Below are 26,595 nucleotides of genomic sequence, written 5' to 3' on the forward strand. Positions count from 1 at the left end.
ATTCAACTGATGGATATCACAAACAACTCAGCAATCTATATTTGGGGCTAATCCTTCGTAATACTATGTGAGCCCTAAAGCTAACAAGATGAACTACTCAGACATAGCAAAGCAATTCATAACAATTATCATAAAGGAAAGCATAAATAGATTAAGGTATGAAATATTGGAGTTCCAATACAAATCTCTGAAAGAGTCTTGGATCTTCTCTCCAAATATACTAAAAACATATTTTGTGTAAAACTAGAGAATAGAAAACGTGTGTTGCCTTGAACAATGGTAGAGCAAATAAATATTAGGTTAAAAGGCGGCCAGTGGTATTTCTATAATTATGTCTTGACTTGATTTTTAAGCCGTCTGGGCTTTGTGCGCTTCGCTGTTGATCGACAGCACAAAGTATGCATCGATCGATGGTAGACTCTGAATGTCGACCTCGAACTTGTTCAATGGTCAGCTTCGAGCTTCCTCTCATTTTATCTCCAAAATGCACTCAAATCATCACTTTTCTCCAAATCATCCCTGAACCTATAAAAGAGCTAAAAGAACTCCAAAACAACATAGATAGTTCCTAAAAAACAGATATACCATGGCTGAAAGTGGGTAAAATCCATGGTATATCACACCCCCAGAATTACCTTTTTGCTTGTCCTCAAGCAAAACAAAGGGTAGCCTTTGCAAAGAGGTTTTGTTAACAGCAATGATTCACACAATTTAAGAACTCATATCATCAGCTCTACAACATTGCAAGCCACATCAAATCAATTCTAACTTTAGAGGTATCGTATATACCAAATCCTAGCTTAGCAACCAAATCCTTATAACCAGCAACTTAGCTAATAGTGTATGATTCGCCCCTCTACTGATCACATTTAATACATAGATAAAAGGTGTATGTTTTACCTTGGAAGTATCGATCAAAAGACACATGGACCCTTACTCAAGCAAGTTTTTGAAAACACATGTAGTCTTATCTGATCCCTTTCTTCCCTCTTTTCCTCTTCTCTGAATCTCAATTTCAATGAACAATGATGCTCATACAGTCCATCTCTATTCACCTTCTTTTTTATTTTCTCTGTTCTCTTTTTATTTTTTATTTTGACAAAGTGTAAGCGAATAGTGGGGTAATCGGCAGGGCCGGCCCAATGAATCTATGGGCCCTTGGGCAAAATAAATTTTAATATATTTTTTATATACATATATAACTAATTTGAATTTTTTAGGCCCCTTTATACCTATTTTTTTTCTAAAAATTGGGCCACTGTTAACATTATATATGGGAAAAAAAGTTTGGGCCCCGGGACCCACGCCCCCTTGCCCCATGGTCTAAGCCGGCCCTGGTAATCGGTAATGTACATACCCCTCGATTCCAATGATGTGTGATCATTCATTTGAATTAGAATAGTGGGATCATAGGTAATGTATCTACTCCTCTATATAACAGGAAATCATCTCAATCTTTTTTTTATACTTATGCCGAAGAGAGAGAGAGAGAGAGAAAGGAATCAGAGAAACACATACTTTTACCTTCCAGACTTGCAAGAGGAATCCGATCTAATATATACCAATCCCCATGACAAGCAGATTAAGCTCAATTAAGTTGGAGATCAGCTTTGGTTCCTTCAAACATTCTCAGCAAGTGTGGATAATAGGCAGGTGATCCACTTTGGTATCTCTAATACACTCTGCAGTCAATAAATCTAAGATTGGTGCTAGAGAGTGGTTAAATAAATATGTAAAATTGTAAAGTTTATTATCCATTTCTTGACTCAATAAAACTTTTGAAAACATTTATAAAACTTAGCAATAAAAAAAAATATTAGTAAACCTCCCCCCCAGACTTAAATTACACTGTCTCCAGTGTATATCTAGTCGAGTTTGGTGGGAAATAAATCATAAGTGCATAAGTAACAAAGTAGAACGATATACTTGCTCGCTGATGTTGATTGTCGATCGACATGTGTGAGTGTTCATCGGTTGATTCTGGTGTGGTACTGTCGATCGATGTCGATCTGGTCTCATCGGTCGATAGACTGGGCAATCGTCTCCTCGGGTCTATTTTTGTTTTTTTTTTACCTACAATAAATTAAATGCGGAAATAAATAACAATTTCGAAATAAAACTAAGTAAAATTACCTAATAATGGGTTGCCTCCCACTCAGTGCTTTGTTATAGTTATTTAGCTTGACTTTGGAAGTGGGTTGGCTAGTAAGGAGGTGGATGCCTACTTGTTGGGAAACAAGTGTTTACATTTTCTTTGCTCATCTGAAACCAAGTACCAATGAAGCTTCTTATGGCCTCATCTCCTCTGATCAACTGATTTTTCAGTATCTCCTTATCAACCCCTATGACATGCATCATATTCTGAAGGTTGTTGATGATGCACTGGTGCATTCCAAGTCTGGCCATAGTTGTCTCACCAAGGTTCTCCAATCTTTGGGAATAGTCTTCTCGCATCAAGTCTTGAGAAAAATTAATCGCATCAAGACCGATTGATCGATGCTTTAGATTGGATTGTCTAGTAATCAGATATCCATATCCACCGTCGATCGATAGTCGAGTAAGACCATTGATCGATGCTTTAGATTGGATTGCATTCTGTCTCCGGTTCATGTTCATCTCCTCTTTCAGTTCATCCATGCGTGTAGTCAACCTCTAAATGTTGTCATTAAGTGGATAGTAGAAATCATCAAGCCTCTTGTATGTATCATCTAGTGACATCTCACGGGCTCTATAGATACCATGTACTATATCATCGATATCTGCTCCGATGTAGCTTCTTAGCTTGGGTAAAATTCCATTGAACTTCTCTGCTTGCTCTGGAAGACAAATACAAGCTGCCTCATACATCGTAGCTCTTTCCAGTATATCTCTGTTGTCTTCCCTTGATACATGAATGATTCTTCCATTTGGTACTCGTGCTTATCCATACTCATCTCTGTATACACCATATTCATCCTTCTTTTCCAAATGGAATTCTCTTTTCCTTTCGGAATCGTAGGCTCTCTGTCCAAACTCGTACCATTTGTCGATCGATGGCATACCGCTGTTGTCGATCGATGCCGAATCTGTTCCTCTAGCGTCTAGCTCTTTTCCGTGATGAGTATCGATCGATATCCTGATATTTTCGTCGATCGATGTTTCCCCTCCTGTTTCATGGGAACGCATGAGAACTCTTTTTCTTCCATGGCAAGACCACGATACTCAATAGTAGCTTTTCTTTGTAGTCCTCATCATACTCATCAGGTTCCATTGCATTCATCTTTCGCTTTGAAGGTGTAGAAGTGTGAAACCCGAAGTTAGGTTGGTAGTAATTATTCTCCCAACTGTCGATAGATCCTTCTTGAAAATCATCTATCTCATTCGCATGGTCACTGTCGATCAGTGTTTCCAACTCATTGTCGATCGTTGCTACAAGCTTATCGTCGATCGATCTCTCAGGTTGAGTGGCGATCGATGCTTTAATCTCTGTTTCCTCATCATCTTCATGATCACAGTGGCAAACTGCAATGAATCCAGGATTGTCTCCAATCTCCATGTAGCATGTTTAAGAGCATCAGGCACAGCTTGTTGGTCTGCATGTCGCATAGTGCTCCTACAGTATAATCCTTTGTCTCATCTTCTTTCTGACCTGGTGGAATATTCTCCTAATATCCTCTGCAGTTTCCTTGGTCTCTCTGAAGAACATCCACAACATGTGGGTCAAGTGGGTTGTCGTTTTATACAATCAATTCAAATTTCATACGAGATAACGAGTTCTTGTGGCCACAAAACGCGTGCTCGAAACGATGTCTAGAAATACGAAAGACAAAATCGCAGTTCGCAACAACGCTGGTAAAACAACTCCATCAGCCACTGTGCCTATGGCCAACGCTTACGCAAACGCCACAGTTCCTGAGAAAATCAAAAACCTAGTTGTGATTTCTCCGTCTAAACCGAAAGGGCAACGATAAAATCTATCAAACCCCGCAAAACTTGTCTCGTTACCGAGTTTGAGAAATCTCAACACGTAAGGGTTTGACCAAAAGACGTTTTCCGAAAACTTTTTGGAAAAATAAAACTTGCTCTCCCGAATCCGCGGAAAAACCCTAGGTTAATCGCGGACAAAGGAAGCACAGCCATTCAGGTACATAACTCACCGCTGTACTTCTTCTGAATATCTTTCGGAAAACCCTAGGTTAATCGTGAAAAAAGCAAGCACAGCCAATCGGATACATAACTCACCGCTGTACTTCTTCCAAATATCTTTCGGAAAAACCCTAGGTTAATCGTGGAAAAAGGAAGCACAGCCAATCGGGTGCATAAGTCACCGTTGTACTTCTTCCGAATATCTTTCGGAAAACTCTAGGTTAATTGTGGAAAATGGAAGCACAAGTAATCGGTTACGAATCCCCCATGGATGTATTTCCTCCGAATAAATTTCGGAGAAAATTGATATCAGAAAAATCACCTGAAGCCTAAAACGGCTGACAAAGACAAACATTGCAAAACAAGAGATCACATCTCTCACGGCTAAAACATTTTACGAAACCTAAAATTTCGTGAAAGTTCAAGTGTCGCTTCAATAATACATATTCCGTGAATTGTCAATGTTTGCCGCCTAAATCTTACTTCGGAAAAAATTACTCGAAACTTCCACGGATCAATCCCACGGAAAAGAGAGAAACTTCTGATTAAGTTTGGTCGCAATAGTTAACCTCGTCACGACCCTCGTACAGCCAAAACATGAAAACATCTTTACGGAACAAATCTCGTAAAAATTATGCTCGATGACATCTTGCGAAATAACACTTGCTCGACAACATTTTACGAAACAACTTTCGTAAAATTAAAATCAATAACATTTTGCAGAATAACTTTCGTAAAATTAAATTTGATATTATTTTTCGGAAAAACTTTCGTAAAAGTAAAGTTGGCAACATTTTACGAAGCAGCTTTCGTAAAATTAAACTCGACATTATTTTACGAGACATTATTCGTAGAGTTAAACATGGTAGTATTTTATGATACAATTTTCGTAGAATAAGTTTGACAACGTTTACGAAACGATTCTTGTATATAAAACTCAAAATGATTTGACAACCTTCGAAAATCTAACAACGAACGTAGAAAAAGTCTCTCGGATAAGGAAAGAGATGGAGCAAAATCCGAAAATCAAAATTCGCCCATCGCCCCAGTGGCGAGGTAGACCGAACAAGCAGTCCAACTCGCCCGCTCGGCGAGTTGGACCGAACGAGCAATCTAACTCGCCAGCTCGGTGAGTTGGATCTAACGAGCAATCCAACTCGCCTGCTCGGCGAGTTGGATCAACTATCCTATCTTCGTCCCGTCCTCGTAGCTCCCTCCTTCGAGATTGGATCGAACTTGCTCTTGTTTCATCTTGATCGTAGTCCGCAAGAACTTGTTATCTCGTATAAAGTTCGAATTGATCGTATAAAACGGCAACGGTTAACTAAAACACCTTGAACTGCCTCCACTATACGAGAAATTCGAACTTTCTTCGGAATCCATGGCGTTTCGGAAACGCTCTTTCGATAAATCTTAAAAACGCTTGTCGGAAAACGGCCCGAAAGGGTCCAGAAGGCGGCTAAAAGCCCACTCACGTTTTTTTACGAAATGAACCCAATCGTTATGACGGTTTATCTTTTATTCTGCAAGAGAAGATAAAAGTCAAGTTTGGAGGATAAATGGAAAATTTCCAAAGATAAACACGAAGATCGAAGGAAAATAGAATATTTCCGCGAATCGATAAACTCGACCGAGGGCAGCAAGAGAAAGAGCAAACCGCCTCTAGGAGGAGTATATAAGGTCGTCAAAGTTGAAGAGGCAAAGGACTAATTCTTTTTACTCCTAGAACTCTCTGCACTTAGAAACTTTAGGCATTATTCTTGACATGTTCTATTTCTATGACTAGCACTCGATTACTAGATGAACTCGCAAAGGAGGCTCGATCTCTTGTTCTACTCTTTCAATCAAACTACGTTCGGCTTGATCCTCGAAAGGGGTACGTAGGCAGTTTTCATAAGGTTCAGTCTGAATTCAATCAAAACCTTTTCGTATCTTCTTCATATTATGTTATCGAGCTGCGACTCAACTAGGTTTAAGATTTTAGGTTGCTAGATTTAAGTAATTCGCTGATGGCTCTTGTGGCCGAAGCTTTTATAATCTATTGTTATGATCGCAACGCTCTTACGCGGATTCGGAATAAGATCTACTTTTTCTATGAGCTTGTTTTGTTATATTTTCGTATTTTCCGCATTTGTTTGGTCACTTGTCATTGGCTCTCGTAGAGAATCCGGGACCTCAGGGAAAGTTTGAGTTCCTTGACTTTCCTCCGATTACGAAAATCGGCGGTGCGAATTTCGGTTCCCACACTCTAGATCTTAGTATTACAAGCCACCCTGGTATAGAAATCTGTAAACAGCCCTGACAATCCTAATCAATTATCAGTTTGACATTAAGCTCACGAAATCTCTAAATCTAACAAGATAAGTATTTAGACATAGAAACAATAACACAAATCATAGTATGAATAGATAATAGAATAAGAAATCAATGACAAAAACTAATGGACTTCCAGATCAACTCTGAAGGAGCTCTAATCTATCTTTCCAACCGTAAAACTAAGAATAAAATAAAGTGTGTAAAGCGTAGCTGCCAACAACGGCTTAGAAAACTATAAATATTAGGTATTAAGTCGGTCAGGGGTAATTTTGTAATTTGTGGTGACTTCTGGCCCCACTCGGTCTTGAAATAGACTCGGCACGTCTTCTCGTATCAGTGTCGAGCGAAACCAAGGTATTAGTGTTGATCGACACTCTCCTTCACAATTTCGACAGTTTCCTCTCGTGAGTCAGAAAGAGCACTCTTCAGTGAAATGATCATAACTTTAGATCTACAGTCAGATGGACCTCAAACATGTGGCATTGGAAGGCTAACTTAAAGCTCTATCTTGTGTAAAGACATGTGCTCAATCTCACTGTTGGATAGTCTTTATCCATATATAAATGCATGACGCGTTTGTGCAGTTTTGCACCTTAAATAACTCCAAAATCACCAAAGTTCTCTAAAACGCACTTGAACCTGAAAAGACTCTAAAACAGACTCCAAACACATGTAATAGACTCTTAATAAGAAATATACCATGGTTTAATTGTGGTAAAATTCATGGTATATCAGATACGCTTGAAAATATGGAACTTTCTGACCTTCAAATCAGACCGTCAAAATAACATTTGACAGGTTTCAACGGTGCATCACAATAATCTGTTGGAACTGTGAGACCTTCGACCTATGTCGACGGACTTATGATGGATGCCAAATTCACGACTATTGATTCCCATAATATCTACAACATCATCCTTGGAAGACCTTGGATCCATGTCATGCTAGGTGTCCCATCAACATATCACTAATACCTCAAATTTATGACCTCTAAAAGATTTAACAACTATCCACGTGAGCCAAATGGTTACCAAATTATGTTACATAAGCAAAACCAATGTTTTCAGACTAAGAATTAGCAGTTACATAGCTGGGCCGATAAGATTAATAAATTTATCGACGTGTCAGGGTTTTGACACTGATTGTAAGGATTTAATCTGGATGATTCAAGATCTAGGACATGGCCGAACTTTTACACTGTAATGAAGGAATTGTTAAGACTGAAGAATAGATTCTTTGTTTTCTCGATTGTTTTTATTCCTCGTTCTAAAAATATATTGTTTGATTCATTAACTAAGATAGTAAGATTCTTTCACATGGATTTGTATTACACTGGTTGTTTTGTTCCGGTCTGATTTCCCAGACCACTTCAAATTTGAGTAATAGAATAGTCGTATCGATAAAAAGCTATACATTGGGCTTTTCAATTTAAAGGTTATGGAGGTTGAAATTGATTAACATGTATTTTTCTTTAAAATAATATTTTAAAATTATTACTCAATATATGTTACATATGTATTATCAAAAGTGTCATTTATGAACTTTTTATGTGCATTAAAAAAATATTTTATCTTTATTCACACATTAAATAATCTATTTCTAATTAATATATTAAAATAGTAGAGATTTTAAAAGCATTGTATCCTAGTGGTTAAGGTGTAAAGGCTTCTATATCTAGGTATGAGGTTCGAATCTTAGTGTATGCAATTTTTTGCAGATTGTACATTATATGAGGTCCAGGTTTCAATTCTCAGAGAACTCGATTTATCTATCTATATTACGCAGACTACAGAAGAGAGGCTTACAAGAGATATTCAACATGGTGCAAGTAAATCTGGTTAGGCGTGAATCTTCATAAGACGGCTCAGGGGATGCAGTTATGCGTATATCCTCATAAGGCAGGTAGTATTATCGGTTGTCTAATCGTCTATGTAATATTTCTCATAATTGTAATCTCCTATATATTAAAAGAAAAACATTGTCATTTAATGCATTCACACTATATTAGACACGTGGCAGGATCACATCGACTGAAAACTTCACCAAAGATAACTTAATGTGTTCACACTAATTTTTTTTTATCAGCTCATTTTTGTTCATGCATTTTTAACATTTGTATTAGTGAACCGAAATTCTCTCTGTACTGAAATTCTCTGAACAATTTCTGAATAATATCATTTTGAAAGAAAAAAGTTACAAAATCATTAAGATTCGCACCAACTAAAATGTCGGAATGAGAATGTTTTTAAAAATTGAAAGTTCTGTATCTTGCCGAACTTATTCATGGTTGAGGTTTCTGTACACAAAGACAATAAATAATTGTAATTGGTTATGAATTAAGAAAATTGAGGTAAAAAAACATATCACACAGAGCCGGATCTTTAGTTAAGCCAAATATTACTTTTTTTTTATGAATTTTTCATATCATACAAAGAATTAGAAACATAATCAGATTGCTAGAAAAAATAGAAATCATAAAAGCTTTAATTGAAAAAAAATTCATGAAATCGATTGAAAAACATAATTCAGGTGCCGACTGAAGAGATCAAATTATTTTCTACGCAACTCTTACATTTTTCACTCGATTGTATCCTATATTTATTATATTTACCAAGATTTTTTTTATAAACATACATGTTATTAGTTATAGACTACGTCAATTTTGCAATGCCCAACAATATTGACACGACGTCCAACTGTTTCTATTGGTATTCTTAAAGTATGGTCAAATAGTTATGTATGTTAAATAAGTCCAAATTTTTTTTTCTTTATATTATTAGAAGAAAGTAAGTCTGGGTAAAATATATGGATCAGAAGAACCAAACTAGATTTGAAAGTAATACTAAACATAAACTAAAATTAATTTAGTACTCATATGGATCTAAAAGTTTAATATCGAGATAACCAGATCCAAATCTGATCCCAAAATGTTAATTACTAATTTAAATTTTATATATATTAGATATTCAAAAATATGAAAATATCTAAAAATTATCATCATAGTCACACGTAAATATCTAAAATAACATAAATGTTCAAAATACTGAAAATAGTTTTTTATTCTCCATCAAACTGTTTAAATTGAACTATTTTTATGTAAATTTAAATATTTAGTCTCAAATTATTCAAATTTTTATGTTTTATATTATTTTATTTTTGGATTTTGAGAATTTAAGTATATTTGTATTTTTATTTTAAAAAAATACGTAACTAAAATGGGTATCCGAACTTGAATCTGAACCGAACCCGCAATGATCAACTGAATCCGAATGGATACATGAATGTCCATCCTTAGAAAAAGATATATAACAAATCTTTTAATACAGCATACGATAAATAATTAATAAACTATTTCACTCCACGCACAGCGCAGATTACTACCTAGTGTCTTAATAAATTAGCATTAAAAAATAGTAGGAATAAAACTGAATTTTCATCTAAATTTTGCATTAAATATATATAAAATGACATTCTTTGTAAAATTATAATAAAACTCCAAAACGATGCACTTTCTGAAACATAGAGAATATTTGTTAGGCGTTTATTTGGGAAACCATCTAAGCAAGTTTTAAGGTGTATTTATCTTCTCTGATGTTTTAACGTTTTGAAAATCAATCGTCAGATTGATTTTGTTAGTGTAGTAAACTTCACGCCTAGATCCTTCGTTCAAAAACGCGGCCGAGTAGCCGTAAACGCACCCGTCAAAACGCTACTCGGAGGCCAAGCGTTTCGATTTAGTCCAATTCGCTATGAAAAATCGGCAAATTAATAATCGGCCGCTTTATCAAATTAGACACTGTTAATCGGATTAATTACCGACTAATTTTAAAATTATAAGAAGTTAGGCCCAAACAAAGTGGTCCCGGACTTAACTTATACCTGAATTATTTTAACTGAGAGGGAGATCATGCTTATTTATAGTGTTTGCGAACGTCTATTACTTCCTCCATGTGATGTTGGATGTTTTAGAAGTTACTTGTGTCTTTCATTTAATATCTGGTCGGCTCTTTTTAATAGTTTTGTAAGTGAGTGTTGTTGGCATGGTGGGCTTTCGATGGTTTATATGTATAGCAACTTGTATATATTTTTCTGTTTAAAAAGGAAATGACAAATGGTTTTTTTTTTCTTAAAAAATAATGATTGCTTAGAATTTGCCATTAAAACTTTTTTTACAAGAAATATGAGTTATTTTTATATTCTATATTACTAGATTTGAATTGTAATAGATATAATTATATTTGTGATCTAATTTGGTATGTATTTAAAAATTTATAATTTTAATACCAAAGATATTTTATACATAAAGATGTATTATACATAAGTATTTTGTATTATACATAAAAATAAAGTAGTATATGTATAAACATACAAAAAATTTCTCTCTGCATACTCTTCGAGTTTTTTTCGCTTTTTAAATAAATCTCTAAACCCGGGTGTGCTGCACGCGGAGTGCCTAAAGAGTTTCCGAACATAGCCTATATCTATAAACTTTTTGTCGTTTCGTGGTTGGACACTTGGCTGATTTACTTCCCTTGATTTTGCGGTGGCCAGCCAGTCTAGGGTTTAATAATTAGACACGACGACGGCGAATAAATGATAGAACTACTCTTCGAACCAATTTTATCAGAAACAAATGTCCATTGCTCGCAGAGGGCCCAACGCATATAAGCCACAAAACATATCCATTAATGAAGCAATTATTCTAACAGTTTATTTGAATTTCAGTGTTTCAACCATATCTCACTACAATCGAGCTGCCATACAACAATTTATTACCAATCTTGGAAACAGCTGCCATACAACAATTTATACCAATCTTGGAAATATTTCGTTAAAATTAACAGGAGTCACTCACCGATATTAACACGAAACAGAAAAGGGGCACTCACCATTCAAAGCCGATAATTTTGAGAAAAATATGCCAAATTGGGTCAAAAAGGACTGACATCCTTATAATCTTTCAGTTTAAAAAAAAAAGTTTTAACACTATTGGAAGATCTAGAAGTTTGACCTAATCCAATGGTCAATATTAGAATATATATCAATATATTAGAATATGAAACATATCCTTATCTATTATTTCATTTGTTTCATATTAAGTGTCGTTTTGAGTTTGTGCACACAGATTAAGAAAATAATTAATTTTTTATATTTTTATATATAAAAACACAATTACCTATACATCTAACCATATTTCAACTAATAAAAAAATAATTTTCTGAATAAAACTAATAAATTTTGCTTTGAAAGTCGAAAACAACAATTATTTTGTAACAAATTCGAAATGTTTTTATTATCTACTCCCTCTGTTTTTTATTGTAAGTAGTTTAAGTAAAATTTGTTTGTTTCAAAATATAATTAATTTTTATAATTTTAAGTAACTTTTATTTTTATTGGGTATAATGTTACCAATCAAATAATATATACTTATTTATGATTGGTTTAACTAAACCTAATTTATATATCAAAATGTGACTTTTGGAAAAAATTAATAACTTTCTTAATATTTATGCATTTATTTAAAACTACCTACATTAAAAAACAGAGGGAGTATATGTTTTTATTACTATTCATACCGTATGTTACTTTTCGAGCCTAAAGTTTTATTTTCTTTAAGTAATTAACTCAAAGACCAAGATAATATTCTCCAATTAATTCAAACCTCGCAATATTGCTTCCAACTAACTCAATTCCCATGATAATACTTTCAGCTAAAAGTATTCTCGATATGTCTCTACTTAGGACATCAACTTATCAGGAAAAAGAAAGTTAAGGGTTTCACCTACGTGTAACATTATAACTAGGGCTGTTCAATATGGTAAAACCGAACCGTACCGAACCGAACCGAACCGAAATAGATAATATGGTTTGGTTTTGGTATATACCATATAAACCGAATGGATATAATTTTATAAAAACCGTAGGATTTGGATATGGTTTGGTATATAACCGATTAAACCGAATAAACCGAACAAAACCGATTAAAAGTAGAAACATGTAAATATGTATCTATTTTATAACAATACATGAAAATCTATTTGTTACATAAGTTAAATTTGTGTTAATAACTATTACCATAATTTTATAGTAATAAAAAACTTAAATTTGTAAAACACTTGAACTATAACTAAATAACAATACATCGCAATTCATACATCTTATTTTCTAAGTCTTTTTTGATCTTTTTGATTTATTTTAGTCTTCACTAAATTAATATGAAGATTATAAATTTGATGGATAATAATTAATGAAAAATTTTCAATTGAAAAAGCATGACTTTAATGAACACTAAATATGGAAGAGTGAAAAAAAAATTCTTTCATGTTTCTATTTTGTTTCATATTTTTATTTTCAAAATTTCAAGCTTTGATTTTAGTTATATATTTGATTATTTTATTTGATGGTAGAAGCATTTTTACTTTTTTGTTCATTTATTTGAACATGTAATATATTTTTAATAAATGACTGTGTTGACAATATGACTCTAAAATTCATATAATATGATCTCAAACAAAATAATTATGTTTTTTGGTATAAAACCGAATATACTGAAAACCGACGGTATATAAACCGAACCGAACCGAAGTAAATATGGATTTTAGAATGGTAGTTATATTTTACTAACCGAAATACCGAAAGCCAAAAAAAACTGAACCGAAACCGAACCGATATCCGGATTGAACACCCCTAACTTACCACCATCAAGCGTCTCTGCTCTATATACATATACACAATAGTCTCATCAGATCCATCACCTATACTATATATATTACACAGCACGAAGAGAGAGAAATGTATACATACATCGAGTAGTTAGTTCAAGATCAAAGATAGAATCAGCTTAACTCAACTGAGCATCATGGGTCGATCTCAAGAAAAGGGTCAGGGTCCGATATACAACATGAGGTTATCGACGGTGGGTGCAACCAGAGCGACAGAAACTGGTGCGATCCATGAACCAACCGGTTTAGATCTTGCTATGAAGCTCCACTATCTCAAGGCAGCTTACATTTACTCGCCCGAGTTGGCTAGTGACTTGAGCGTGACACACGTGAAGGAGGCTATGTTCAAGCTGTTCGACCAGATCGCATGGACCACAGGAAGGTTATGGCGGAGAGACTCGGGGCGTCCGTATATCAAATGCAACGACTGTGGTGCGCGTTTCGTCGAAGGTGAATGCAATTTCACAGTGGAAGAGTGGCTTAGTAAACCGGACCGGTCAGTTGATGAGTTTTTGGTTTACCATCAACCTGTTGGACCGGAGTTGCCTTTCTCTCCTCTGATCTATGTTCAGGTAATTTGACAACAACAATTTTATTCCAATTTTATTAAAAGAAAAAAAAAACAATGTTCTCTTCTTTAGTCTGCCATATTGATTTAGTTAAACATGCACCAATATATCGCATTATTGCTCCCTCTCTCCATTTATGTATGTATTATTAAGATATATATATATAACTATGCAAAAAGGCCTATAACAGTTATGATATTGTATTATGCAATATATGATACTTTACAAAATATGATACTCTCTACAAGTTGACAAAAGAAAACAACTTTCAAATTAGAGAAATACCCTAGGATAGCACTAAAAAAATTTCTATCACAAATATAGACTCTAAAAATCAAAATGACCAAAATATTTCATTAAAGAGATAAATATACACTTAAGGTTAACTAATCCAAACCTTAGGGTTTAGAGCTAAGGGGTGGGGATTTGGGTTTGAGATTTAAAATTTTATAAAATAGAAAATACATATTAAAAATTGAAAATAAAAATTTTAAAAATAGTTTCAAAAAGTATTTTCGAATTACAAAAGGAAAATTTGAAAAAAAAAATTTAAAAAAAGATTCAAAAAAAAATTTATAAAAAAGTTCGAATTTGAAAACATATAATCTAAAACTATAAAAAGAATTATATTTTTTTATTTTTTATATATATAGGGTATTAGTGTTCTTTTACCTATTAAATGAAACATTTTAGTTATTTTCCTTCTTGTGATCTATTTTTGTGACAAAAAACTTGAAAATGGTCTATTTATGAGAACTGCCCTTCAAATTAAGGTTATTGAAATATTTTTGTTATGATTTTCGTGAATTGATGAACTTGTAAAACGTAACACATAATTACAAGATTTGGAGAAGATTGCCCATATTCTTATAAAATATATCGGAAATACTGCATTCTCTATATGTACTACATATATTGACATGGTTTTTGGCAGTGCATCTTGATTTTTTATGTGAAATATATGAAATGGTTTGTTCTCCTAAAATTTAATTTGAATAGTGTAAAAAAGGAACACTACATATTATTTAGAGCATCTCCAAAAAGAAACTCTATTTTGAAGTTTCCAAAACTCTATATTTGAAGTTTAAAGGTATTCTTCTCCAAAAGCAAAACTTCAAACTCAACTTCAAAACTATTTATATTTTATAATATGGTCCTTATATTGTAAATAATTAGTAGATATATAATCATATTACAACAATATTAACTAATAAAATATTCTATTAAACTATAAAAATTTAAATAAAAATAACTTAATTAATATTGAACTTCAAACAAAATACCATATTATTCTATAAAATGATTTTCGTAATGCATATATGATCTATTAGTGTATATCAAAATTAAAATGGCTCTCCTCATTTTTACTTTGTAGATTACGAGCTAAAATTTGTTGAAATCGGATGATATTGATACTTGTAAATACATTAGATCGGAACAAGAAAGTAAATGAGAAACATAAAATATTACTAAGAGACTAATTTCTTTTCAATGATATTAATACTCGTGAATATATTCGATATGAACAAGAAAAAATTGTACGAAAAATACATCAAAAACAACAACAACAACAACAACAACCATCTTAAATTACACAAAAAAAATTTGGACAATATTTAAATGTTCTTAGCAGAAAAAGAGACACACCATGCTACAGATTTGGGTGGGTTTATTAACAAAGGCAACTAGGTAATAACCCGCGCCTTGCGCGGGATGTGATTATTAGTTTCGATATTTTTAATAAAAAGACATTAAATCTGTTTAATCTGGATATTGGTTCGGTTTTAAGTTTTTTTTTGGTTTTTAATCTTCTAAAATATAACTATTATTTTAAATTAATATTCATTTTAGTTTATTCGGTTAAAATGTTTGATTTTTTTTTGTTTTTTTCCGGTAAAAACCAAAAATTAATATTATTTGTTTATTTTCATGTTATGCATTTTAGATAGTTGTCATGTCGAACCAATAGTTTCATATTATAGTTTCTAAACAGATAATATTTAATGAAAAAGAAAAGAAAATTATTAAGACAAATCATTTTACTACAATTTGTCGGTAGTGAAAGAAGCAATAAGAAAAAATATATCAATTTTCAAAAGAATTAGATATTTCAGTTGTTGTATGTGTATGTAAAAAGTATATAAAAATAGTTGACAAATATATAAAGATATTGTTAATTAATATGAAATGACATTTTTGTTCAAAATAATAAAATTAAATTTCAATTAAAATAAAAAAGGCTTTGACATTAGTCATTTTTCATATAAAGAAATAAAATTGTATCCGTAAATAGGGGTGAGGCCAAATCGAATATATAGGTATTTGGAAGCATTCGTGCCGATTCAATCTTTAGCCACCTAGATATTCGGTGACTCGGATATCTGAAATGTTTTAGAATTTTAAAGAATATCGACTTGATCCGTAAATAAAATAAAATTTTAAAATAATTGAAAATTTTAATAATAACATTTTATTACAAAAATAAAACATTATTTAACTTTTTAAATTTTAGTACCTAATATATTTAATTTAATTCATAACATATATATATATATGTATATATATATAATTCTTTACATATGTGTATATATATTCATATAGCAGATCAAATTAGATATATGTTCCTAAAATTATTGGTATTTGTGATTTGCTTTTTGTTTGGTCATTGAATTTTAGTATTTGATTTGTTTCGTAGAGTTACAGATATCCAAATTATTTGGTTCAAATCAAAACGGATAACGATTCGAATCAAAATTTATGAATATTTTGCTCAACTTTATCTGTAAACAATAAAAGTAATATATATATATATATATATATAGTTTGGCTTTTGATTCGTTATCTATTTTTATTTGAACCGAAAAATCCAGAGTTTTATTGGAACAATGTATGTGAGTTTTATATTTAAAAACGCAAAATACATAGTGTGAACACATTTATGAATATAGTGTGAACGCGTTAGCATATTTATTATCAAATCACTGTGAATCTGACACGTGTCCGTTATAGTGTGAATGCATTTATTACAATGCTTCTCTTTTAATATATAAGGGATTAGTAGGTAAACAGGACTAGAATTAAGAAAATTCTACTCTATCTTGGGTTTGATGTTCCTTTCTGACCATATGCCCTAATCGAGAAAAACAGATACTAAAAGATAGAAACATTTAATGTTATATGCCCTGTCATCAGAAGAATTTAATACACGAAAGATCTAACCGTACCAATAACTTGCATTAAAAGACACTGCCACATTAAGGGCCGTATTTAATAAAAAACTCGAAGACATTTCAGACAAATATATTGCGGGTTCAGACCCGGGTTTAAGCTGACTTTTTTTTTCCATTGTTTTAAAAATCGTAGGCTACTAAAATCATTTGATCTTAAATATAATCTGTAAAAATTGCTAAAAAAAATTTTTTTTGCTGAAAAGCAATAAATGTTTATAAAAATCCATGTTTAAAAAAGCTATCTATACGGAGTATATTAGTAAAAGCACACAGCTTTTACAACAGTCTATAATGTTTTGATATTATTGCTTTATCATCAATTCTAACAATCAAGGCTTAAGAGCTATTATAACTCCAAACTAGAGTTTATCCCGTACATCGTGCGGGTATATTTTCATTTTATAAATATTTAATTTTGATATTATTATATAAATTTAAATATACAATTTATATCTTAGTGTTATGTATTTTATAACTCATTAATTTTATTGTTTAGGTTTCTTATTACTTTATTAATATAGGGGTTTGTTTTATACATTTTACCTTTTTTATTACGTTTTTGAATTTTCATAATTTGAAATAATCAAATAAAAAATATTCTTCAACATATGATTTTTGAAAATATATAGCTGTAGAAATAAATTTTTAACATATGTTAATAACTTCATTTGTATAAAACAAATCTGACATGATTAATAAATTTGAACCCGTTTTAGTGGTAGATAATAATTTATTTAAATGAAAGCATTATATTACTTAATTACGAAATTAATTAATGCAATATTTAATAAAAATTATTTAAAAATTTAGTAGGATTTTGTTAGATTTTTCTCAACAGATTTTGTTATAACTGAAAATAAAATTCAAATCTATAGTTAAAATTAATTTATTATTAATATTCTTATTAATTATTATGTCATATTATGTGATTAATGAAATGGTCCTAATAGACTTCTAAATAGTAGATAAAAATGGTACTTCTCTTTTAATAGAGAAGATTGAGTATATAAAATAAATAATACTACTTTAATATTGTTTTTATAATTAAATAAATTTAAAAATTTTGAAAAGGAAAAATCCACTTATAAATTGACAGATGGCTTGTGAATTTCTTGAGAGTATCTCAAAGGGTCTATTACCAAACTTGTATCTCAATATATCTCTTACTTTTATGTTTTCATTATATATTTTTGAAAAACTGCATAACTAAAATTAAAAGAACAAAGCAAGAAAATAATTGAGCTCTTTTGTTTTTATAATGTTCAAAAAAGCGATAGGCGCTAAACGAACGGTGATAGATCAGTAACTTTTACTGATATATAAGTTATTTAAATAATATAAATACATTTACATCATATTTTTGTTATTTAAGATAATTAATCGTATTTAATTAGATATATTCAATTAAATTATAAATGTGAAATATTATTTTAAAATTTTTGTTTTTAAAATATAAAAGTTACTTTTGGATATAAACACAAAATTTGATATTATTAAATAAAATAAACTAATTGTATATAATTTTTTTTAACTAATATATATTGCAAATGTAAATATTTTTTTTTTGAAAAAGGGCTTTACAACAAATGTAAATAGTATACCAAAAGTTCTGTATGAAAGCATTGAACAACTATTATTTGGAAAGTAATTATATGTTATAAATACTTTTCAACATATATTTTTAATAATTGTTGATTAAATAAAAATACTATCCTTGCGGTATCGGTTCGATCACAAATTGGGAGGAATGATGCAACGATGGTTTCAACCAGTGCCGGCCCTGGGCTAAAGCCCGTAAAGCCAGGGTTTTGGGCGCCACAAACAATATATGTTTTAGGGGCGCCCACTTTTGTATGTTGCACTTTAGTCTAGTGTCTGTAAGCTTCCCTTTTTAACATACGGGTAATAAGTTCGATTCTCACCTCCCTTCTTTTTGATAATAATAATTTTTTTTTTTTTTTTCAAAAATAACAACTTATAAAGATATACGGATGATTTGGGTTCATGCTCCAACAACCCTAGTTTCTTTTATTATGTATATACAAATGATTTGATTTCTTTTATTTTATTAAAATTTAGTACTTACTTTCTCCATTTTTTTTTCATTCTTTCGGTTTGGTAGAATATGTATGGATAAGGGATATTATAAAAAAAATTTAACTACCAATTGCTCATGTTCCACTTTTCATAGTAACTGATCTTTGTCAGAATAGCTCTATAGGAATTTCATGTAAGCCCTTTTCCAGTTTTTGTAATTTTGTTAGGGACTTTTTAAATTCACAAAACTAAAATCTATCATAGGGGTTTAACATTTTCTGAAACTTTGTGAAAACATAAAAATTGTAGAGTTGATGTTAGCATATGTTACTAGTATATGTTTTGCTCTATCTATATATTATACTTTTTGTTCTTTTTGTTTTCTTAGATTTGTAGAAAATGCTACTAAAAATAGACGTAGAAATCAACCAAGTGAACTGAAAATAGAAAATGAAAACAAAGAAGATGAGCTGCAAATAATGTTTTGATGTTTTTTGTATTTATTGGTTTTTTTTTAAAATAACCTAAGTTCTAAGGAGTAATATTTACTGATTATAATTTTATAATTATCATATGGTAAATTTAGTTAGGATAAAAGAGCAACATTTTTATAGTCCGCTTTAGGAGCCGGAAAAGTCCGGACCGGCACTGGTTTCAACACACTATGTAATTGATAGGTCTGATTAGATTTTTGCAATCATTGATAGTTATGTAAATAACCTTTCTTAAAAAAAAACTGTTGATTAAATAATAAAGAGTATAATGCTTTTGCAAATGGTTTGCCAAATAGACCACGAATCAAAGGCAAAGCAAGTGATTTTATTACATACATTTAGGAATAAATAGAAAAGAGTGAGATTCCCCCATGGGGTTACAGAGTGTGAATAGATAAAGATGCGGTTTGGTTAAATACCAAATTTGAACCAAGTGGTCTTGGCATAGTGGTAAAAGGATTCCAGCAAGAGCTTCTACCCAGGGTTCAATTTTCTTTGGTAATTCATGGACGTGTTAAGTGGCAAGAAAACCTGAATTTTTACGAACCTCTTAGTGATTAGTCTTTGGACCTAGAAAACGTTTGGAATCACACCAAAATTATCAGAAAAAAATAAAAAAATTTGTATTCACGAATGAATTTATCAGTAATAAAAAAAAACAGAGTATTTCCCCCAAAATCTTGAACATTTTATAAAATCAAAAACAGAATAACCACTACCTTATCTCGGTTTGTATCCGCAGATGACCCGGTTTAAGTGCAGAGGATTAGCTTTGGGCATGAGCTGGGCCAACATCATGGGAGATTCATTCTCTTTATTCTATGCCTTCAACTTATGGGTGAAGGTCCTTTCAGGGGAAAAAATCTATGCCCCGGAAACTTCTATTATAGACAGAAGGTTTCAGAATCCAAATCCAACGGTTAAGGACCCGGAATCAATAAAACAGGTTGACCCGGTTGGAGATCTCTGGATCACTCCAAACAACAAGAAAATGGCGAGTTGCTGTTTCAACCTCACCGCCGCCGACCAGATGTCACCACATTTTCCGGCGAACGGAGATGATCAGATTCCGGTGTTCGAGGCTCTCGCCGCAATCATATGGAAAAGCATAGCTAAGGTTAGGGAAGATCCAGAGCCTTTAACTGTTACGATCATCAGAAAGGATCCGAACGATCTTAAACCTATCAGATCGATTCGAAACAGTCAGATGATAAGCTCCGTACACGTGGATTTTCCGGTGGCTGAAGCGACTGTGGAAGAGTTAGTGAGATGTATGGAGAGAGCGACGGACGAGAGATGTGGAATCGATGAGATCGGAGAGAGCTGTGATGGGAGTTTGGATTTTATTGTTTACGGAGCGAAGTTGACGTTTATGGATTTGAGTGAAGTCGATTTGTATGAGGCCAAAGTGATGGGGAAGTCGCCGGAATCAGTGTACTATAATGTTGAGGGGATAGGGGAGGAGGGATTGGTAGTTGTTTACGCGGCGGCGAAATCGGAGGAGAGGGTTGTGACGATGACGTTGCCGGAGGAGGAGATGGAGAGGGTAAAATCGGAATTCAAGAAATGTGGTTTGATCGCGCCGTGAGAATCAACGGCTAAGTCATAAGTAAACATGAAAAGATGAAATGTTGTTTTTGTTTTCCTTTCGTGGTTTAAGCTTTATGTGCTGCTGCATTATCTGTTAAACCTTATTTCTGGTGCTAAATCCTCCGTTAAGCGTCGTTGTAACGTTGTTATAAAATTGTTATATAATTAAATTAAATAATCATTCGTATGGTACACGAAGTTAGCGTTACAACTTACAAAGTTACAAGGTACATTACAGTACTAATTAGTTTCACTCGTAAAATTGGATGTAATAAAGTTTTGATTGTAAGTTTGGAACGAAATCTGAACATACTTTTTAATACGATTTTTAACTGTACCGCTATATTTTTTACCGTCTCAAAATCTCCAACCACACCACTGTTTCTTTTCTATCAACGGTCGAACCCTTTGTTTTGTTTGTGTCCTACTCAATCAAAAGAAACTTATTTAGTGATTAGGGTTTATGATGTGCTGGCAGATTGTTATAGGCACACAAAAGGATTATATATACATGTATACAGATTTGTAGTTAATTATGCTATGCTTTCTGTATCACACACCAACCATTTAAAAACCTATAAATTAAGGAGGCGAGATATGGTGGTTGTGGGTTAAGCAGAAGCATCTTCAGACGTGTGATGTTGACGGCGCATTCTAGCAGCCCAAGACATTGAGTTGTTGTCTCTTTGATTGCTTCTTTTCTTTAGCCCTGAGAGCTGAGTTTGCCATTTTTTCTTCCACTCACTCTTCTCTTCCACCACTTCCTGCTTACACAAACAATCACCAAAAACTCAGACCAATTCTGGATTTATTACAAATGGTTTGGTTAGGTTCGGCATTTTAGAAACATGATTATAAAATAAATAATTGAATTAATGAATTCTAAAGAGTCGTATAGGGTCAATAAGAGTTAGCAAGTTGGAATGTAAACATTCTCTATTCTAGGGTCTTTTTCATCTAACAATAAATGGGTCTATATTTTAGGACCATAACACAAATCAAAGGGTCAATTCTGGCGACAAAGATAAACAATATTTAATTTAATTATATAACTATTATAGTTTATGAAAATATATTATTCGTTTGAGAAATTTATTGAAATATTATGAACGAAAATCTCTTACATATTGGAAAATAATTTTTTTTTGAAAAAAATTCTGAGGATAATACTCAATTGTCCATATATGGACAAAATATCATAATCAATAATATCAACATCGCTTGGATAAATTTCTGAGTGTGACATAACTAAATTATTATTGTCTTCTCTTAAAATTTTTAAACCATACAGCCAAACACTGGTCCTGAATTTTTTAATTTCCTTTCGGGTTTATCACGAAAATAAGCAAAATAACCGAAACCGGTTAAGATTCTGGGCATAACGTAGACGAATAAGAAGGATGTGAATATGGATATACCTCATGGTATCGATTCCGGCGTCGTCCTGAGAACGAAAATGAGAATCCCATAGACAAATCTCTGTCGTAGAGAACTCTCCGGCTAGGATCCGAGAGAGTCTCGTAAGCTTCTTGAACCCTAATAAACCGATCTGTGTATTCCTCGACCCGATCCGGCGGCGATACATCGGGATGATACTTTCGAGCAAGCTGTTTGTACGCCTGTTTGATTTCAGGGAGACTAACAGATTCGGTGACGCCGAGGAGATCGTAGAAGCTCAGATCCTCCGATTGCTTTACTGGGTCGTCGTGAATGAGACGGGCTTGGATCCCGGTTGATAAGAAACGGTTTCGGGTTGGGTAAGAGAGGGTAGTAGAAGGGAAAGAAGCGGGTAGAGAGGAGATTGGTCGTTTATAGACAAATGGGTGATGACCGGTGGCGAGAATGGATGATCCTTTGTAACATCTCATTGTTTCGATTTGAGGTTTAATGTTTTTGTTTTTGGGTTTGTTGACTTTTGGTGATGTTCGGTTGTGGAGTCTAATGTAGAAATAGTGAGAAGTGACGAGAGGAAGAGGTAGATGAAACAGTGTTGAAGAGGTATATGAAATAGAGGGGCACTTCTGTCATTTTATAATAATAAAAAACAGCCGTATTTTTGCGACTGAAAATTCCAGAAGGAATATTTCCCTTTTGTATTCTGTACTTGGAAAATAGTTCCTAAGATGGCAAAAAGAATGAAAAAAAAAAGCTCTAACTCTGTGCACACTAATAAGAATCTAAAGGAAATAAGCTTAAAATAAGCAGTATTGGTCAATCGAACTAACATATGTGATTATCTGGTTTCTAAGGCCGTTGGTTTGCGGTTTGTCTAGTCTACTTTGGCGTGAAGTCAGAGCCGTCTCAAACTCTAAAGAAACCCAGTTCAAAAAAAAATAAGGCACTTTTTATTAATCTGAAATAATTTATGTTTTTTGGCAAAATATTATTATAATATATTATACTAATATCTTTTGGTTTTATAATTAAAACCTTATGAAAAACACCTTTTTAAGACTATGAATATTTCAGTTTTCTTTTTGTTTTGATTTATTTTTGTATCTACAATCATGAGTTATAATCTATTAAAAAAACCTAATAAAGCAATAGAAGATAGATAGTGGTTAGACCAAAAGCCGTAGACTCTTGATTTGATTAAACAAGAAGTTGGAAACTCTTCATTTTTCTACTCGATAAAAGCTTAGACTAGTTATTCTTCTTTGTGTTTACTATTTTTTGTAAAAGTTGATGAAAATTATATATTTCTCTCTTTATTTATAATAACTAATTAATAATAATTTCCTAAATATAATCAAATTAGAATATTAACTTTCTAAATTTACATTGAATATTAAATCAAACACCAACAACTATTTTTTACATTCCAAAATATATTAATTGATATAAATGTTAATTTTTCCTAACTTATTGCATTTTGTTGGTTATGTAAACAAAATTAAATTTGTAATTTATATTTATTGGTTAATAAATACGAAAATTAAATTTAAATATAGCTATCTGATTTTTTAATAAATATATGATTTTAAATTTATAACTATTACTCAAATAAATAAAAATTATGGATCCTCTAAAATTTTGGACCCTGTTCGACCGCTCCACTTGCACATGCTAAAACACGGCCCTGCGTGAAGTTGTCTAAATATGGAGTTTTGCTCATCCTTGAATCGTTGCAAAGGTTTGGTTCTCTCCATGGCCCCGGTTCTATATTATGTATTTTTGTAGAGAATATCTAGCTTGTTTGAAACGATGTGGAGCTTCTGCTCATTTATCATCATGTCATCGGAAGTCATGTGGTTAAACAGTTTCTTCTCAGCGTCATTCTTAGTTGTACCTTACGTTTCTACTTGTGAGTGACACCGTGTTACTAAGGATGTTAACAATGGGTTTTTTATCCATAGGATACCCTAAACCCCGTTGAAATTTAAAACCCAAAACCACTAGTACAGTATAACATCTTTAAATTAATACTCTATAAATTAATATACTTTAAAAATCTCTATAAAATAAAATAATTTTATAGTTCCAAATTGAGTTTTTGCTTCAATTAGTATATCAATAAATTAATATCTCTATAAATTAATAAAAAGATTATAGTTTTGGTGTACTCCCAACATTATTAATTTATAGAGGTTTCACTGTATATTCAGTTTTCAAATTTTGCGGGTTCATTTCGGGTGGGTCCTGCTTTATAGACTACCCGTTCGGGTTTTACTCCATCAGATTTCGGGTACCCTATGGTTTTAAAAAAAAGATAATTGAAAACGACTTTTTAGGGTTTAAGTGTTTGAAATCGAAAATTAGAGTGTGAAAGATGTCAGATCTGTGTTATAAGCCATGGTAGAAATTGCAGAAAGCTTAATCAATAACTAAAGGAAGAAGAAGAAGTATTGACACCTTTGGTATCCTTTAATAAAAGTCGAATGTGATGTTTGCTTTTCCTATATTCCTTCTCCTCTGATCTGTCTTTGCTAATTTCAGGTTGTCATCTTGTTAGCTCGATTTTGCATAGTTTAGATTCTTAGCACGTAACTTTTGTTTATGGTTTCCGGAGACATATATGTTGCATGATGGCTTTAGTTTATAGGGAAAGATTTTTCTTCCGCTAACTTTTGTTTCTGGGGATTTTCAATGTTTGCCGGTTTTGGATTACTGCTTTGTAATGTTTGGTTTAATCTTAATATAATCTTACAGTAGAAAAAAATAATGGGATTAACATTTACCTAAAAAGGCTCACTAAAAAGTAGATGTGTACTCCGTATCTCTATCTGACACAATACTGACATGCACACCGTGCAATTCCACAATCACTTTGATGTATTTCTTTGCTAATCATTTTTATTTGTCCATTTTTTGGTAGAAAATGAACTGATTTGGTGACTCTGTCCACGATCACCTATACGGCCTTCTACCCGCCACTCGTCTTGAACAATCCATTGACAAAATCTATAGTCACAATATCTCATTCCCAATCTGATAGAGGTATTTTTGTACTAATCCTACAGATACATGATGATTCGCCTTAACCATCTAACAAGTCTGATAACACAAAAAAGGTAGCACATCCTTTTCATACCAGTCCAGTGATAGTAACACTTCAAATCTGCTTCACCTTGGTATTTTCTTGGTGTTTGAAGAAACGCGGGTGGTCAACTTGTTGTAAGATTTTTTTTTTTAAATTGCACATTCTCTAGCACACATACTCGGTTGTGGTGTGCTAGTTGTGGTGTAATAGCTGATATTTTCTTTTGATCTGCTTTCCTAAGCCTCTTCTTTTCTTTGGGTTTGTCGTATCCTCCAAAGTAAGTATGCCAGATTCAATGCATCTAGACCAACTGACTCTGACTCCATAGTAAATATACATAAGATGAGGCTAGCAAATGTCTCAGACAATTCTTTAACCTCCTCGATGTCTGATACATCGCTTCTAGGTCTACTCAACACATCTGCCACTTGGTTGGCCTTACAAAGATGGTATGTGATCTTGAGTTCGTAGTATGCCAACAGCTCTATCCATGTGCAATATCTCAAACTCAAATCCCCACAATGAAGATATACTTAAGGGTGATAATCTGTAAGAATCTGAGCCTCTACCCATGGTGTAGTTACTTGATCAGATCGTCTAGCTTATTTTTCAACTCAACTATCTCCATTGCCGCTAAACAATACGGTGCTCACGAAACGAGTGTCATCTCTAGATCCAATCAATAGTAAATACATCTCCCTTGCTTCTTTTAAGACCTTAAACGTACCATCATACTCTACATTCATAGTATATCTCGCGGTTCATGCTCTCTAACATGCATGTATACATGCAACATTTTTGAGACTCCATTGTTTTTTTTGAGTACTTTGGAAGGTAACATTTCCTTCTGCTTTGATAATATGCACTTCCTTCCTCAGAGAATCCAATACCACTTGTGTCATGACAACAATCCATCCTAAGTATCACATCATTGTGGTTCAGCTCCATTATTGCTAAACCTTCCAAGATATTTAATCTTCTAAAGAATGACCAATAAATCTTTATGAACGCATATAGCTCCTAACCTCTATG

At 32.5% G+C, this 26,595-nt stretch overlaps 2 protein-coding genes and 2 long non-coding RNA genes across 4 annotated transcripts; 2 read left to right on the forward strand and 2 right to left on the reverse strand.

Annotated features, from left to right (window-relative positions):
- Positions 1–13,162: 13,162 nt before the first annotated feature.
- On the forward strand, positions 13,163–21,264 carry LOC103863589 (protein ECERIFERUM 26). Its single transcript, XM_009141336.3, has 2 exons — positions 13,163–13,735; positions 20,236–21,264. Exons 1-2 carry the CDS (start codon positions 13,301–13,303, stop codon positions 21,079–21,081), a joined length of 1,281 nt encoding a protein of 426 aa, XP_009139584.1. The 5' UTR covers positions 13,163–13,300; the 3' UTR covers positions 21,082–21,264.
- On the forward strand, positions 13,742–17,228 carry LOC117133767. The gene is made up of 2 exons (XR_004457782.1): positions 13,742–15,421; positions 16,791–17,228. It is a non-coding gene; the product is annotated as an uncharacterized LOC117133767 (long non-coding RNA).
- Positions 18,862–20,454, reverse strand: LOC108871729. The gene is made up of 2 exons (XR_001958395.2): positions 20,213–20,454; positions 18,862–20,063 (listed from the first exon to the last, which is right to left on the reverse strand). It is a non-coding gene; the product is annotated as an uncharacterized LOC108871729 (long non-coding RNA).
- Positions 21,265–21,513: 249 nt separating the features above from the next.
- LOC103863588 (chaperone protein dnaJ 20, chloroplastic) lies at positions 21,514–23,148 on the reverse strand. Its single transcript, XM_009141335.3, has 2 exons — positions 22,502–23,148; positions 21,514–21,847 (listed from the first exon to the last, which is right to left on the reverse strand). The coding sequence occupies exons 1-2, from the start codon at positions 22,949–22,951 to the stop codon at positions 21,695–21,697; spliced, it is 603 nt and encodes a 200-aa protein (XP_009139583.1). The 5' UTR covers positions 22,952–23,148; the 3' UTR covers positions 21,514–21,694.
- Positions 23,149–26,595: the final 3,447 nt, after the last annotated feature.

The sequence above is a fragment of the Brassica rapa genome, chromosome A04, assembly GCF_000309985.2.
Source record: "Brassica rapa cultivar Chiifu-401-42 chromosome A04, CAAS_Brap_v3.01, whole genome shotgun sequence".
NCBI lineage: Eukaryota > Viridiplantae > Streptophyta > Magnoliopsida > Brassicales > Brassicaceae > Brassica > Brassica rapa.

Excerpts from the sequence above, each read along its gene's own strand:
- LOC103863589 (XM_009141336.3), top strand. The coding sequence starts at position 13,301 with ATGGGTCGATCTCAAGAAAAGGGTCAGGGTCCGATATACAACATGAGG. Across the intron at positions 13,736-20,235 it reads CTCCTCTGATCTATGTTCAG|ATGACCCGGTTTAAGTGCAG; the intron begins GTAATTTGACAA and ends TTGTATCCGCAG.
- LOC103863588 (XM_009141335.3), bottom strand. The coding sequence starts at position 22,951 with ATGAGATGTTACAAAGGATCATCCATTCTCGCCACCGGTCATCACCCA. Across the intron at positions 21,848-22,501 it reads GCCGGAATCGATACCATGAG|GAAGTGGTGGAAGAGAAGAG; the intron begins GTATATCCATAT and ends TTGTGTAAGCAG.